General features: G+C 32.5%; 1 protein-coding gene and 2 long non-coding RNA genes across 3 annotated transcripts; 2 read left to right on the top strand and 1 right to left on the bottom strand.

Annotated features, from left to right (window-relative positions):
* The first annotated feature begins 3,588 nt into the window (after nt 1-3,588).
* LOC143258884 (uncharacterized) lies at nt 3,589-6,710 on the top strand. The gene is made up of 2 exons (XR_013032824.1): nt 3,589-3,903; nt 6,459-6,710. It is a non-coding gene; the product is annotated as an uncharacterized LOC143258884 (long non-coding RNA).
* Nucleotides 4,235-6,506, bottom strand: LOC117225273 (uncharacterized). The gene is made up of 2 exons (XR_004491465.2): nt 5,685-6,506; nt 4,235-5,589 (listed from the first exon to the last, which is right to left on the bottom strand). It is a non-coding gene; the product is annotated as an uncharacterized LOC117225273 (long non-coding RNA).
* A 1,384-nt stretch (nt 6,711-8,094) lies between the features above and the next one.
* Nucleotides 8,095-15,286, top strand: LOC117225317 (uncharacterized). Its single transcript, XM_033478789.2, has 3 exons — nt 8,095-9,420; nt 9,486-9,931; nt 10,312-15,286. Exons 1-3 carry the CDS (start codon nt 9,225-9,227, stop codon nt 10,495-10,497), a joined length of 828 nt encoding a protein of 275 aa, XP_033334680.1. The 5' UTR covers nt 8,095-9,224; the 3' UTR covers nt 10,498-15,286.
* The last annotated feature ends 854 nt before the right edge of the window (nt 15,287-16,140 follow it).

The raw sequence follows: 16,140 nt of genomic DNA, 5'->3' as shown, positions 1-16,140 counted from the left end.
TTATCATCCGTCGTGGGATACGTCTTAACTAATAAGTGCGTGCGACTTAGTTATTAAGTGCGTGCGAGTTAGTTAATAAGTGTATGTGAGTTAGTTTAAGATTCTTAACCTCTTGCCGTACTGTAACGGGTCCAGCTTTTAATAAAGATTTCTCTTTAGAATGAATATTATTTCGCCCTTACAACTTTATCTAAATTTCTCTTCTTTTCACCACAATATTTAATTGCTCAAGAAGTGTAGTCTCAGAGTAAACTCAAATTTTTTTCTCCTTCTGAGAAATAATTACAATCGAGGAATTTCTAGTCATCATAAATTTAAAGAGAATGGTATGGCAAGGGGTTCAGTTCCCTCAGGGGCCCCCGACCCAAGGGAGCGCCCGTGGGGGGCACGGGGGGTAGCGTCCCCGAGGTACCCGAGTCGCTAATTTCGCATATGTCCAGTAGTATTGCCTTAGCATTACTTTTTCGCGTCTCGTTTTTGACTCCGCCACAGCAGAAAGCTGTGGTGGCCTTACTTGCGCAAACTCTTGGGTAAATCCGGACACGTCTCGTTGTTCGACGAGTGACCATGCGGCGTAGTGATTCGAACGCGGACCCTCCTGCTGGGGAGGCTCTCGCTTCGCGTATTCGCAATGTAAGACGTCCTTAGCTCTCTTTTGGGGGCGGGGCGCAGGGCGATCCGACTCATTGTAGGATGATCCAACTTTGGATCATTATTCCTCATGTGAAAACGGCGAGCATCGAGATCTGCGAGGCTCCTGATTTGTGCGAGCATTGTACGCGTCGCGTCACCCTCGAGTCAGTGCCTTCTGTACTGACACGCCTTTGTTTCTTAGTTTCGAAGAACCTTCTGCTCTGATTCATTTCGGTCCCCGTGGATCAGAGACTTCTTCTTTGATCCACTTGGTCCGCAATAGTACTTGACATATGCGAACGAGTGAGTGTGTGGAAATGTGTGATAGCTAGCTAGCGAGCGTATTAGTTTATAAGTCGTCGTTGTTAGAAAGGGTGCCATAGCGAATTCCGGCTTCGTTCTGACTCCCTTTCGGGTCTCTAAAGCAGCAACCTCCTCGCGGTGAGACCCGGGCAATCGGTATCATCCTCGGTTCAGGAAATATTGAGAATTGCAATGAATTTCTGGATCGAGGATGATACCGAGCAAATAGCTGCAAACTTTGTAATGTAACAAAGTATTTATTGTAAAAGTATGTGAAATTATACTATAAGTCGGGGCTCTGAATAATGTTTCGTTCGAAAATTGTTGAAATTGGTATTCCTCCGATTGGAGGTCCCTCAGGGGCTCGCTTGCGGGTGGGGCCCGCAAGTGAGTACGGGGCGTAGCGTCCCCGAGGTACCCGAGGCGCTTGTAGGTTGTTAGGGTTCTTAATTTAAGTTTCTTAGATTTCGTTGCGTCCATTTTCTCAAAAAATGCACCCGTGTGCTGGTTAGTTTGGCACTCGCGTGCTGGTTAGCTTGGCACTCGTGTGCTGGTCTTAGGTTTCCTAATTCGACTGGTCACCTATTTTGTGTTCACCCTAACTAGAATTCATTTATTTCAGGTTCAATACAGATATTATCATTCGTCGTGGGATGCGTCTTAGTTTCCATAATTTCCGCAAAAATTGCACTCGTGTGCGGGTTAGCTTGGCACCCCTGTGCTGGTCTTAGGTTTTCTATTTTGACTTGAATTCAGACTAACTTTAATTCAATCTTTTCAGGTTTATTACAGATATTATCATCCGCCGTGGGATTATCATCCGCCGTGGGATTTTCATCCGCCGTGGGATTTTCATCCGCCGTGGGATTTTCATCCGCCGTGGGATTATCATCCGTCGTGGGATACGTCTTAACTAATAAGTGCGTGCGACTTAGTTATTAAGTGCGTGCGAGTTAGTTAATAAGTGTATGTGAGTTAGTTTAAGATTCTTAACCTCTTGCCGTACTGTAACGGGTCCAGCTTTTAATAAAGATTTCTCTTTAGAATGAATATTATTTCGCCCTTACAACTTTATCTAAATTTCTCTTCTTTTCACCACAATATTTAATTGCTCAAGAAGTGTAGTCTCAGAGTAAACTCAAATTTTTTTCTCCTTCTGTGAAATAATTACAATCGAGAAATTTCTAGTCATCATAAATTTAAAGAGAATGGTATGGCAAGGGGTTCAGTTCCCTCAGGGGCCCCCGACCCAAGGGAGCGCCCGTGGGGGGCACGGGGGGTAGCGTCCCCGAGGTACCCGAGTCGCTAATTTCGCATATGTCCAGTAGTATTGCCTTAGCATTACTTTTTCGCGTCTCGTTTTTGACTCCGCCACAGCAGAAAGCTGTGGTGGCCTTGCTTGCGCAAACTCTTGGGTAAGTCCGGACACGTCTCGTTGTTCGACGAGTGACCATGCGGCGTAGTGATTCGAACGCGGACCCTCCTGCTGGGGAGGCTCTCGCTTCGCGTATTCGCAATGTAAGACGTCCTTAGCTCTCTTTTGGGGGCGGGGCGCAGGGCGATCCGACTCATTGTAGGATGATCCAACTTTGGATCATTATTCCTCATGTGAAAACGGCGAGCATCGAGATCTGCGAGGCTCCTGATTTGTGCGAGCATTGTACGCGTCGCGTCACCCTCGAGTCAGTGCCTTCTGTACTGACACGCCTTTGTTTCTTAGTTTCGAAGAATCAGAACCTTCTGCTCTGATTCATTTCGGTCCCCGTGGATCAGAGACTTCTTCTTTGATCCACTTGGTCCGCAATAGTACTTGACATATGCGAACGAGTGAGTGTGTGGAAATGTGTGATAGCTAGCTGACGAGCGTGTGTGTTAGTTTATAAGTCGTCGTTGTTAGAAAGGGAGCCATAGCGAATTCCGGCTTCGTTCTGACTTCCTTTCGGGTCTCTAAAGCAGCAACCTCCTCGCGGTGAGATCCGGGCAATCGGTATCATCCTCGGTTCAGAAAATCTTGCGAATTGCAATGAGTTTTGTGCCGAGGATGATACTGAGCTAATAGCTGCAAATTTTGTAATCTTTTTGATATTGATATTTTCAAATCATAAATGATGTTATTGTGCTACCTTCATTGATAATTAATTTATAGGAATTTAATTGTATTCCTTATACTTTTCCATTAATTCACGATATTGTTGCTTCATCGTTGCAAAAGTAAAGCAATGATGGTTGCAGCGAATGCTGCAAGGAGAGTCAGTTGGCGTAGCCCTCGTGGCATCGATGTTGCGTGCAGTCTTGTTCCGAGCTCTGGTTTATGCTATTGTACATTGAGTTAGAGCAATTTTTTGAGTATTTATGCCAATTGATATTTGGCAGCCATGAACGGCACATACTTCTAATTCCTTATATGTGTGTTTATTAAAAATTCATTGTTTATTGATAAAATTATCGTCCGTGGAACCTGAAGCAATTAGTTAAATAAAAAGAGCAATTCTTTGGTAGGTCATATAAAGCACATTTTATGCATTATTTTAGAAATTTCATGTTATTAAAAGTCTCCAGCCTCTCGTGAAAGTCACTGGGCGTCTCAAAAAGTTTTTTGGATAGTGTGCAATTATAAGGCAATTAGAGAGCAATTTTTTTAGCTACGTTTTATTAATATTGGTTAATACGGTGAGTCAACATCACATGGGTTAATCGACCAACTTACATACACTAGCGAGAAACTGTTCAACGCGGTGATAGCCCTCTATAAACAGATGTTTGAATTAAAACGGAGATACCCTAATGCATATGTAATAAAATATGTATGTACATACATTCATGTAGTCAACGTTTTGCGGCCAAAATGGCAGCTCTTACGAAAGCAATAGAAATTTCAAAAAGTATAAATAGTCTGGCAAAATTGTTAACAAATTTATATCTAACTCCAATTGGTAGCTCAATAAGTGCTCCGACATACATTCTTAGGTTCGTTGCATACTGTTATATTAATAATTTCATCGTCAAATCGAATCATTGGAAGCTGTAGAATTTACTGCATACTTTTTCATTTATCGATTGACGTACAATTAAAGTCAATCTAATAAATCGGATTGGATGATGCCAATGGATTTCCATTGGCAATCCATTGGAATCGTCCAATCCCATTTGTGAGGTCTCCTCTCCGCCATTTGGATCAGATTCCAAACAGAATCCCTGGCATCATTGAATACACTGGCTTTGAGTGGAAATTCCACGAACGGTCAGGATGATGGGAGCTCTGCATCCAACATAACCACAATCCAAGCTTGCATCTAGGTTTAGGTTCAGATCAGGTTTATTAAAGTGATGGGGAAATAATTTTTCCCTTTTACATTGTTATCCGTACATGGTTGGCAGACCTGCCATTCTTACATAAGCTCTCTTATTATATCACATCATATTATCACTTGATGTATCTTACGACTAGACGCTCTTATAAATTTCTCTGTACAACATAACAACAAAATATAAGTTAATATAATTTATTTTTTGGGGTTCACAATCTATTGGGAATCTGTGTTATAACGCAAGCTTGCATCTACCTCCGATTCCATGTTGATAGTCCTTCTACTTAGACGCCACCTTATAAGCACCAGTGTAACTAAACGTATCAAATTTTTTGCTCTATATTATCAATATCATGAATTCTGATGCCAAAACTATATGGTTTCACAGGGCGACCCTATAAACCTATGTTTTTGTCTCATTTTGTCAGTAATTGTGTCCTCTACCATTATCTCCTCGCTAGATGGAAATAGTATTTATGAAACAGGTATTACAGAAATATGATATAAAGTGTAATTATTTTTATGAACAGTTGAACTATTATTTCTAATAATTATATAATCAGAAACGGTATATAGGAATAGTTCTATTCATTTTTTCTTGCAAAGGGGTATTTACAACGTTAATAAATTTATAGGCTTTACAGTGATAATGCTATTATATGAATACAATATAATAATATAATATAATAAATCATATAATGATTCTTGTGTGTGAAAACAAATGCCATATGCAACATTTGACCTGTACAAAGTATCACATTCATCGAATTCGTAACTTTCCAAATTCAACAAACTCGGAGGCAGAATCTATCGTCTACAAAATGATTCGCACAAAAATTTTGGTAGCAATTTATGCTACCTTATTATCCGATTTATGCCATATTTAGGCTTATTTTCATCAGGAAAACATCTTGAACTAATTTATTTAAATAGTGGGACGGCATACATATATGTAAATTATAATTAAAAAATATGGAAATTAAAAATTTGAAAATGTTTAATAATTTAATATGTATAAAAAATTAAAAATGGAATTTTGAACAAGTCAACGATTAGCCACATAATTGTTTAATGAAAGTATTTTAAATAACAAATGTTGCTTAGAATCTGTTTCTGCATTACATAGGATTCGTATGCAAAGTGCCGACAAGTAGGGAAGAAATCGCTTAAACGCTTTCACGGAAACATCGATAGTTTTCGCAGGAATAATTAACGCTGTAAATTTAGCACCTCAGACATACTCTTTCCTCTGTGCAGTCAAATGTAGTTCACTAGTTGACCGTTCCATTTAGGTAGAGTCCGCTATCGTACTACAGTATTTTCTGCAGTGTCGGTAATTTAGACTCTGAGGCAGAAAAAATCATTGCATTGCACTGATGCACTAATGGGCTGTATGTTGCAGGTCATAGTCATACTAAAAATAATATGTTCTCTCAATACCTAATTTATCTACACTTGTAAATTTTCAAAGCTTCTAATATCCCGACTCCAGAAGCACCAGTACATCCTCACACCATACACTTTGACCTCGCAAGTTTCATCGTCGGTTGCACATTTTTGGGACCAATTCAATATTAAATCTACGCCACACTGTTGCACCAATACTGATTATGACCATCCGACTCAAAATTTTGACTCGTTAGAAAATAGATTCTTCCAGAATTCATCGATAGCGTTTATGTATCCTTCTGCAAATTCTAATTTCTTTCTTTTTATTTATTTTGCTGATGAATGATTTCCTGCTCGCAATGCTGTTGAATCCTTCCTGACGCACTATTCTTCGTACTGTTTTCTGATGAACTTGCTTGTACATATAGTGTTAAATATTCTAAAATATGTGACGCAATATCCGACGCACTGGTATCTGGTTTATCTTTAATAGTTCGGACAATTTTAGACTCCTCTCTCGTAATTGGTTTCCGGGGTCTGCCGGTTCTTTCTTTATTTCGCAACGTTCCTTCTTTTTCATATTTAGTTATTATACTCTGTACAGTTGATCGACTTCTTTTTAGTATATCTGATATATTTCTATATGATTTACCCTCTCCGTATAACCGTATAATAATTCCTCTCTCTTCCAACGTTGTTTCATTGCGTTTTCTTCCCATATTGCAAATATTTGGTGATAACATGTATGTAAATACTCGACACGTCTAGTACCACAAACTTAGGATCTGAACAGATATTGCATGCAATACATTTTTTTGTCTATAGTTCCGAATTACCGACTGTGCAGAAAATGCTGTGATACGATAGCGGACTCTACCTAAATGGAACGGTCAGCTCGAGAACTACACAAGACTGCAACAGAGAAGGTGTGTGTCTGAGAAGATTAAATTGTTGTCAACTTTTAAAATTAAATTGTTGTAGCATTATATTCCTACGAAAACTATCGAAATACAGAAATAAATTTTAAACTACAAAATTTTCTATTGTAAATACTTTTATTAAACCATTATGTGACTATTCGTTGAATTATTCGAAAGTCCCTTTAATAATTTTGTAATTTTTACCGCATGTATTTTTTAATTATAATTTTTATATATGTATATATATTACCTAACTATTTTAAATATATTTCTCATACACAGTCCACTTGTACCAATACAAGAGAAAATCTCTACCACTATTGAAGGTGGTGTTATAAAATGAAAGATACGTAAAAATAAATATCAAACTTAAAATATTGCAGTACATTCTTTTTATCGCATTGAATATGAGATTGATATACGAATTATATATTAACCGAAAGTGGTTTATGAGTGACGGAGCCGACACATAACGAATCTTTAATTATATTTTAATAAATAAATAGTAAATTTGCAACCGTTTTGGTGTAAAACTAACAATGAAAAATTGAAAAAATGTACATCTCTTCGAATAGTAATAATTCTCGTTCGTATGAAACATGTATAATAAGTTCCAGTAGATAATTGTAAAAAAATTGTTTGTAGTAGAGCATTTACTCAGTACATGACTAAATATATATTTTGCTCAGTATAATATAATCACATGAATATGATATAAATGTAGGTAACTCTGAAGCTTTAGTCCCAAAATAGTTCGAAAACTACAATCTCGCCTCGTAACATATGTGTGTTCAAATCAGAATGTACTGCTTAATATAAATGTTTGTACGAAGTTAGCCTATAATTCTCTCCGACCATTTGAATTCCACTTTCCAGACTAATATTAGATGAACCTATAATTATAACTTGAACTTCGAACACAATCGAACAGAAATTCATTTGTTCGGTTTTCATTGATTACAATGATTTATTAAACGCATTATTTATATTTTATATTTATTTCATTCGCAAGCACATTAATGCTATTCCATTAACAAATTATCAAAATAATATGGTTTGGTTTTAGTATTGGTTTAGTATTCACTTGAGTTCATAATTGCTTCAAATGTATAATAATTTTAAATAATATTGTAATATATTATTTTTTGCAAATATATATATATAATTTTAAATAATATTATAAATACTACCACTTCTAAAGTAACTAATTTTTAAATTAAATAATACACATAATGCACACAATAATATACATCAATATATATATATATACAATTATTATTTATCATATATATAATTCCTTCATTGCTATTAGAAATACAACATTGTCAGATTCTTTTTAAAAAACGATGTATGATACAGAAATAAAATGAAAATATTATTTGCAAAAATATTTGAAGTACTTTAATCTTACAGTAAAAATACTTATAGATATTATTTAATGTAACCAAATAACTAATTCTTCGAATAATTATTAAATAGGGAAGATATTTCATAATTCATAAAAATGGAACTGCACGTGGTTACCAGATTAGGAACATGGTTCACGCATGCGTGAGAACTCATCACGGAAGAGGCAAAGCCGTCGGTCTTGTAAAACCCATGGAGACTGAGAATAGATCCATTATTTTGTACCGCATCCTCAACAACGTTTGTGCCAATTTAAATATTTTTACTCACTGTCATGTGAATACAAAAAGAAATTTGTACAAAGAAACATCTACAGAAACAAAAGTGCCACAAAATTTGAAGTAAAATTCATTCCTATGAGGGAATATTATCATTATAACAAAGTGGTGATGATTCAGTATTTCATATTTTAATAAAACATTAGATTCATCTAAGACTGACTGTGAAATATAATTATACACACTGATATATTGACTGAAATATTCTACCAGTTATATAGTACTTAATTCATTAATAAATAATTCACAATTGAATAAAGAATTATTTCAAAACAAATAACAGTATTATAAGTATGATGGTAGAGAAACTTAACTCAACTAAATGTACATAAGTTCTCAATGAAATATGTTTAGGAGAGATTATTAATCAGTGAAAGTGATAGAAACATTGTGATTATATCACAAAATGACGTGCTGCAAGAGTCCCAATATTACTTCAATGTATTACATTTGCATTCAAGCACATTAATCAAACAAACTATTCAATGAAAAATGATTTAAATAATATAGTAAGAATCTCCATGGCAAATTAAATGGTTTAATGACATATACTATAAACAAAATCATCTTGTATTTTAAAACCAGTGTTTTCTACAATAAACAAAGAAAGAAGAAATTTTTAATACATATTTTTGAGTGCAATTTAATTAATAAAGTAACAGAAAAAGTTTAATTTATATACAAGAAAAGGGCTATAATCTCCAACATGATTTGTTTTACCTCATGTTCACTGACTATCAAAAAAGCTTAAATTAAATGAATTAAATTAATGATTTTAATAACAAATGAAAAGAACGATCATATCATTCTTATCACGTTGTTACATTTGATAAAGTTTAAATTTTTAACAATGCACGAGTTATGTAATTCATTGATGTTACTCTAAGCCTTATTAATATCAAACTGATTGAAAAGCAATTGCCAAAGAAAATATTAATATATAAAATACAATCTGAATTTCAATGTAAATAAAGCAGTTTGAACATATGGGTTTCTCTAAGATGATTAAACGTTTGCTGTACGCAAACTTTGCAACTTGTAGTTCTAAAATAATAGGAGTATTAGCACCATTAACAATACCACCCTTGCATATCACATTTATGTATTACTTTTGGCAAGAATACTCACGAGATGTGGATAAACAATATTGCTCATGTTCGTGTTGGGATACAGTGTTCAAAGGTAAGTGAATGTCATTAATAAGAAATTACTTGTAAAATACATTAAAGATATTTTGTGATTTTTAGGGTCATATGAATCTGGCATTGCTTCTTACAAGCACATGTACTTCAATGCCACTACAAATACTCTAAAAATATGGATAACCATTGTAATGGGAATAATTCTGTTCTATGAAACAGTGAAACATTTAACATGGCTAGCATTTCAAAATCGTCTCAGATTTAGCATGACGATACTTTTTTCCACTGCTATTTTTTCTCACTATTATACTTGGTGGGTTTATATGAATTATTGGAATGATGAATTTTATTCTCAGTGGTACCATCAGTTATTTTTCTCCATCACCGAACTGGTATCTACAATCCTGGTTATACATTTAGCAGATACAAAGAATCCAATCACACATAGAAAAGCCTTTGGCATTGCTGCAATTGCTATTCTACATATTGTAGCAGGTGGTTGGGATCAATTTGTTGCTAATGTTGTTAGAGGGGAAGGCTATGCACATCAGGTATTACTCTTTATAACGTACATTGATTACAAAGCCCTATTTAATGTAATAATGAAGACATTTCTAAACTAATGTGATTTCTTTGATTAGTGGGAACTGAATTAGCTGAATCCAGAAGAAATTTTATTCCATTTCATTTTATCTATTCAGTGTTGATTTCATTAGTCAGAATATTAATTCTGGAACACAAAATTAATCAATTTTTATTGCGATTAATTTTTTTAATCAATTAAGACTCTATTACACTTTTCATGATGTAATGATATTTCCTTAGGTAAATATCTTTTTAACTCCCAACATGTAAAATATTACCGAGAAATGTCTTCACATGCTGTGTATAAACTTGTATTTGAATACTTAGATAATAATTTGTTTGATAGGTGGTGCGAGATCTAGGATTCATGATCCCAGATATACTCCATGTTGGTATTCCTTTATGGGCAGTTAAGTGGAAAAATATATATAATCTTCCAGGGTCAACCAAAAGAGATCCTAGTATCAAAAGGGATTTGGCATACATGTTAGGGATGATATGTATAGGATTGTGCATTTGTGCCATTTTGTAATATCTCAACAATTCCAATGCCTAAGAATTGTGTCTTACAGATTGATAGAAAATATTTCACTTGATTTTTCTTATAAAAATTTACAGGGTGATTGTACAACATCAAGTGAATTTTACTTAGAGGTAAAAAAGTAGTTTTGTGATTTTTGAAATAATGATGTCAGTATCCGAGTGAAAAGTAGCCATTAATTTGATTCAATCTGTTCACCTAATTAAGACTACTTTCACTGAGAACAGGCTATATAACTAACAAAGCTGTAGTATTTTTATTGACAGTAGACTGATAGAATTTTTATTTATCATGAATAGGATTTAGAAAGTTCTTAATAATATTAAGCAATTGTTATGTAGACCTTTTTAAGTATTTTAACAGATTTTAAAGTAGTCCACAAAAATTTAATGTGACTTTAGAATATTTATCACGTAAAACAAACTGTTTAAATCGCATTATTCACTGTAGTAAAATATCAACTGATTGATGAACAATGAAAAATCAAGTTCACTTTGCGTAAGTAACATAATGTTTTAGAGTAGAGGTTTATTTATTTTTCCCCATTTCAATTTATAGTCTGATTAGAAATTAATTCACTAACTTAATTTATTCATTTATCAATGGTTTATTGATCATATCACTTAGTAGTATTTGCCTCAAATACCTGTAGAGTACAATTTTTTATTAGATATAAGTAGATCCTCTTAGATTATCCATTCCTCATTTTATTTTCTCACAACATAGTTACACTCTTTCTTATCAGTTATAAGAGTACACTTCTAGTTTAAAGCTTAATTTAAGACAAAAGTATTGCTTATGAATATTAATCAATGAAATTGATATAAAAATGGAAATTAGTTAGTACTTATAAAACTTGTTATCCGTAATGTGAATAATTTTTAATCACAATCAGTTCATATTTTTGTAATCAAAATATTGAAGCAGACTTCATATTTGTTTTTATAAAAATCGATTATTTCAATAACAGCCCTCATTGAATAATAAAATATATAAAAATGATAACAAATTCAACAAAATCATATACAATGTGTCCTATGTAAGCAATACCACTTAATTTCTCGTACTAAAAATGTTTGTTATAAATTTGATCTATCTACAATTGATATAAAATAATATATATACACATTTTAAACAAAATTTGGCAAAATACGTAATTAATAAGAGATTTGAGAGCATTTAAAGGCATTCTAAAAAGCTCAATTGCAATAAATACTTAAAAGAAGAACATTATTATTCTTATTCATTACGAAAAGCATGATGTTATGTACTTCTTAATACTTTACATACATTTTCTTTAGAAAATCAAAAGCAATATTTGTATCCTAAAAAATATAAACTGACCAAAATTATGATATATGCATATAAATATAGTTTAATTTAGTTCTGAAGACTTCATATTAATACTTATGTGAGACACATTGTATAATATAAATTTATATATTGCATTTTAGAATAATTAAATTTGATTATATTTGTGATACAATATTTACTATATCAAAACGCCTACGTACATTTTCAAAGAACTACATATAATTATCTAAAAATTGCCTAATTTAAAATATTAATGAATGTATTGTTAGTTTAGAGATATTACTTACAAGAGCCTAAAATGCGATTTAAAATTTCCACAACTGAAATTAGAAAAATATTTATTCCTTTATTTGTGCATGTTGAATGGAATACTTAGATATCAAATATTTTTATGCCTTTATAGTACTTAATGCATTTGTTGGAATTATTAAATGGAATATGATTAAAAATTGTATCAACAAAAAACATATCATATATAATATTCGTAGCATATTTCTTAAAACTAAAGATTTATTATGCAAAAAAGCATGTGTGAAATGATTATTGGTAGAAATGGAGTGTCTTTGCTAATGAACATAAGGCTATAACAAAGTGCCTATATGCAACATGAATTACGTTCAGGGATGTTATTATTTAACGAATATAATATTAAATATAATTATAGCCAATATGAATTGAGAATTTAATTTTTAGAGATAAACGAATTTTATCGTATACATATTCATATATAGAGTGTTCGTTTTATCTGGAAATCCAGAATATTTCGGAAACTACGAAAGATAGTGAAAAAAAATGTTCTTACAAAAGTTGTTTTATTTGGTGTTAATAGTTTCTGCATGGGTTTAGTGCTGGCAGAGATTTCAAGGTCAAGTTAATTTTATTCAACAGAACAATATGCTTCTTTATTTATGATCTGTTAACGTTTCCTGAGACAAATTCCACGACATATTATTTATCATCATTCGAAGCGGTATAGTCATAAATTAGTGAGATGCAAAAGTAAGATCGACGCGAACCGTGAGTTCTTGGCCAAACTGAATTCTGCGAGACTGCTATCTGCTCCTACCAGACCGATTCAATGTTTCACTTTAACGTTCGGATTGATAACATGTAATATGTCGTTGAATTTGTCTAAGAAAACGCTAACAGATTATAAATAAAGAAATATACTGTTCCATTAAAAAAAGTAAACTAGACCTTAAAATCTCGGCCACTACTACACCCACGCAAAAACTATTAAAACCACGTAATGTGCCTCATCAAATCAAACGACTTTTGTAAGAACATTTTTTTATTATTTTTCGTAGTTTTCGATATATTCTGGATTTCCAGATAAAAGGAACACTGTATGGAAATCAAACATACTTTATTTTCTTTTATCGATAATAAACACAAGCTGCTTTTTATTGCATAATCAACATAATAACTAAATTTATTATTGATCTGGGTGCCAACTTTTATACATAGTGTAGTAACAAATTCTGCTAGTATAGCATACAAAATTTTATTTGTTGTACGAACGTATTATTAATTAGAAGTCAATTGTTATTTGATTACACATTCGCATTTAAAATGTAAAGTAAGATAAAATTATCACCTAACATTTAAATACAGTTTTTTTTTATCGAACTAATGCTTTTACTGACTTTGGGTACTTATGCATTTGCATTGAAACGCAACAAACTGAACAGTTACTAAAAATTTAATAAAACGTGTATTTCATTTTTAAACAAACCAAATCTATATATACAGGCACACGATTTCTGTAGTACTGATTTTTATACCATAATTCATAAATGTGTGAATTAGTATAACCATTAATGGTCTAATAATAATTAACAATTAATATTAATCTTCAGCATATCAAAATTTGTGATAGAATCCAGTTTGCATTACATAATTCTAATCACATATTCTAATAAGTTTTCCGATTATCAAGTTGTTTCAATGTTCTTTTAGATTTTTACGTTTTCATATCTTCTGCATTAAGAAAACATTATGATAATTGTAAAACTGAAATGAAACTTCGAAAATATAATTTCGAAACCTTGCTGAAAACTATATACAGGGTGTCCCATTTTAATCACTACATACGATTATCTCCTATACTATTCGTTATTTGAAAAAATGTTTCATACGAAACTTTTTCTATTTCGAGGGGGACGTAATCCAGTGTTGCTATATTTTTTGTAAATGTACGCTTGGAGCACACACAAAGATCATTGTTATTTTTTTAATGGAAACATAATTTCTTATGCACGATTCAATGCTTCTTGGAATTCTGAATAAAAATGTATTAGCCTATTTATGTCGAAAAACTATTACTTTGGAATATATGTTATTATTGCGAATCCCTATTATTAGTACATAAGATGGTAATTATGTAGAAAAGGAAATCTTAACTCTGATTTTGCTGAACTTGGGATATGTTGTAGAGAGACAAGTCCTGGCTAATATCATTTGTCCGAGGTCGCAAAACGGTCATGATTTAAAAATTATGACAAAAAGAAAATCGTAATTTTCGACATAACACTTTCTGTTGCCTAAGAGATATAATTGTATCCTTTTCGTATTTTGCGGTTCCGTAGGGCTAAACGACAAATCTCTATTAAATCAAACTAAAAACAAATCTATGACAGCTTTAAGCTAGACCTGCAAAATGCGAGGGAAATGTAATCATATCTATTAGAAAACAATAATTATTACCAATCTCTGTTTTGTAAGATGTCGAGGTGTCAAAGGAACAGATGTTGAACTACAACAAATGTCGGTACTGAGGAACGTAAACTTTGAACAAATATTTTCCGCGAGTTAAATGGCAGGAACTAGCTGCATTCGAGTAAATGTAGGGTAAGAAGGAGCATTTTCAAATGCGTATTATTCAGGATCTTCCCCTCCACAACATATTCAAAGTTCAGCAAAATCGCAGATAAAGCTCCCTTTCCTGTATAATTACCCACCTACATATGTACTAGTAGTAGGGATTCGCAATATTAAAATAACTCTCAAAGTAACAGTTTTTTAACATAAATAGATTAATATATTTTTATTCAGAATTCTGAAGAGCATCGGATCGTGAATAAAAGATTATATGAACCATTTAAAAAAAAAAACCATAGCCATGTATCCTTCAATCATAGAATTACAAACAAAATAGTGGCACTAGATTACGTCTCTCTCGAAATAGAGGAAGTTTTGTACGGAACATTTTTTCAAATAACGAATAGTTCTGGAGGTAATTACATGTAATATTTAAGATGGGACACTCTAAACATATAAACAGAATCAAATGAACTTTACTTATTTTAGATAAGTAAATATGATTTGGTTTAAAATATGTTATGCAAATTATTGTAAATAAGTTCTAGTTGTAAATGACAATTGTAAATAAAATTTGTATAATTTGATTTTAAAAAGTTAATGAAGTAATGTATTTAAAAATAATAAAATTTATAATAAACCCTAACACTATTTATTTTATATACCCCTGTGTCTATTCTTATCGAAATGAGCATCTTTTACATCTAGTACATACAATTTCAAAACAAAAAGTTTTTCTCTAGGTCACCGTTTTTGTATTTTTATATCAAATTGAGTAGTTAAACAATTTAAATGCTTTGGTTCATAATGACCTGGTCATCGCAGCTCAAGGATTAATTATCTGAAGAGGAAGCTGCTTCAAAAATAACAAACAGGCGGCGGTACTATTGTGATATAAGCGCAATAGACGACCTTGGACTTAACAAGTTCATTCATATAAAAATGGAAGAAGGATATGCGCATAATATAACAAAACGAAAGTTTTTATTTTCTGTGAAGGCAATACAGCTTCGCATAAAATATTCGAATCTACTCCTACTGATCGGTTCGATCTGCAACGTGCAGATCTCTTAATGAAGTTAAAAAATTACTACTTTCATATTTCCTTGGAAAGATATTGTCCCAAACAGTATCGTTAATTTTAAAGAAAGAGAGAAAAGTCGCTTACTTCCGTCAAGGACATTTATATTACAATTTTTAAAAATTAGGAAAGACATACTTTAAATGGTTCATAGCTGCAGCATAACGCAATAATTTTCGATCGCAAATGAAATTCATTCGTTTGTTATCGACCATACATCAACCGTGTTGACATACCTGTTGAATAAATTGATACAATTAATGAAAAACGTTAATAATACCTCGAATTTTATAGCAAACTAGATTTTAAATAATATAAGGTACCGCGCGCGCGACAATTATTTTACTGTAAGTTACACAATATTATAGTAGTCGAAAGAAGTTGTCTGCGACCATGTTTCTATGCATAATTATAATATA

The sequence above is a fragment of the Megalopta genalis genome, chromosome 2 (assembly GCF_051020955.1).
Source record: "Megalopta genalis isolate 19385.01 chromosome 2, iyMegGena1_principal, whole genome shotgun sequence".
Classification (NCBI taxonomy): domain Eukaryota; kingdom Metazoa; phylum Arthropoda; class Insecta; order Hymenoptera; family Halictidae; genus Megalopta; species Megalopta genalis.
Note: the sequence above shows the minus strand (reverse complement) of the source record. Positions and strands in the feature narration are given on the sequence as shown.

Excerpts from the sequence above, each read along its gene's own strand:
- LOC117225317 (XM_033478789.2), top strand. The coding sequence starts at position 9,225 with ATGGGTTTCTCTAAGATGATTAAACGTTTGCTGTACGCAAACTTTGCA. Across the intron at positions 9,421-9,485 it reads TTGGGATACAGTGTTCAAAG|GGTCATATGAATCTGGCATT; the intron begins GTAAGTGAATGT and ends TGTGATTTTTAG. Across the intron at positions 9,932-10,311 it reads GGGAAGGCTATGCACATCAG|GTGGTGCGAGATCTAGGATT; the intron begins GTATTACTCTTT and ends TTTGTTTGATAG.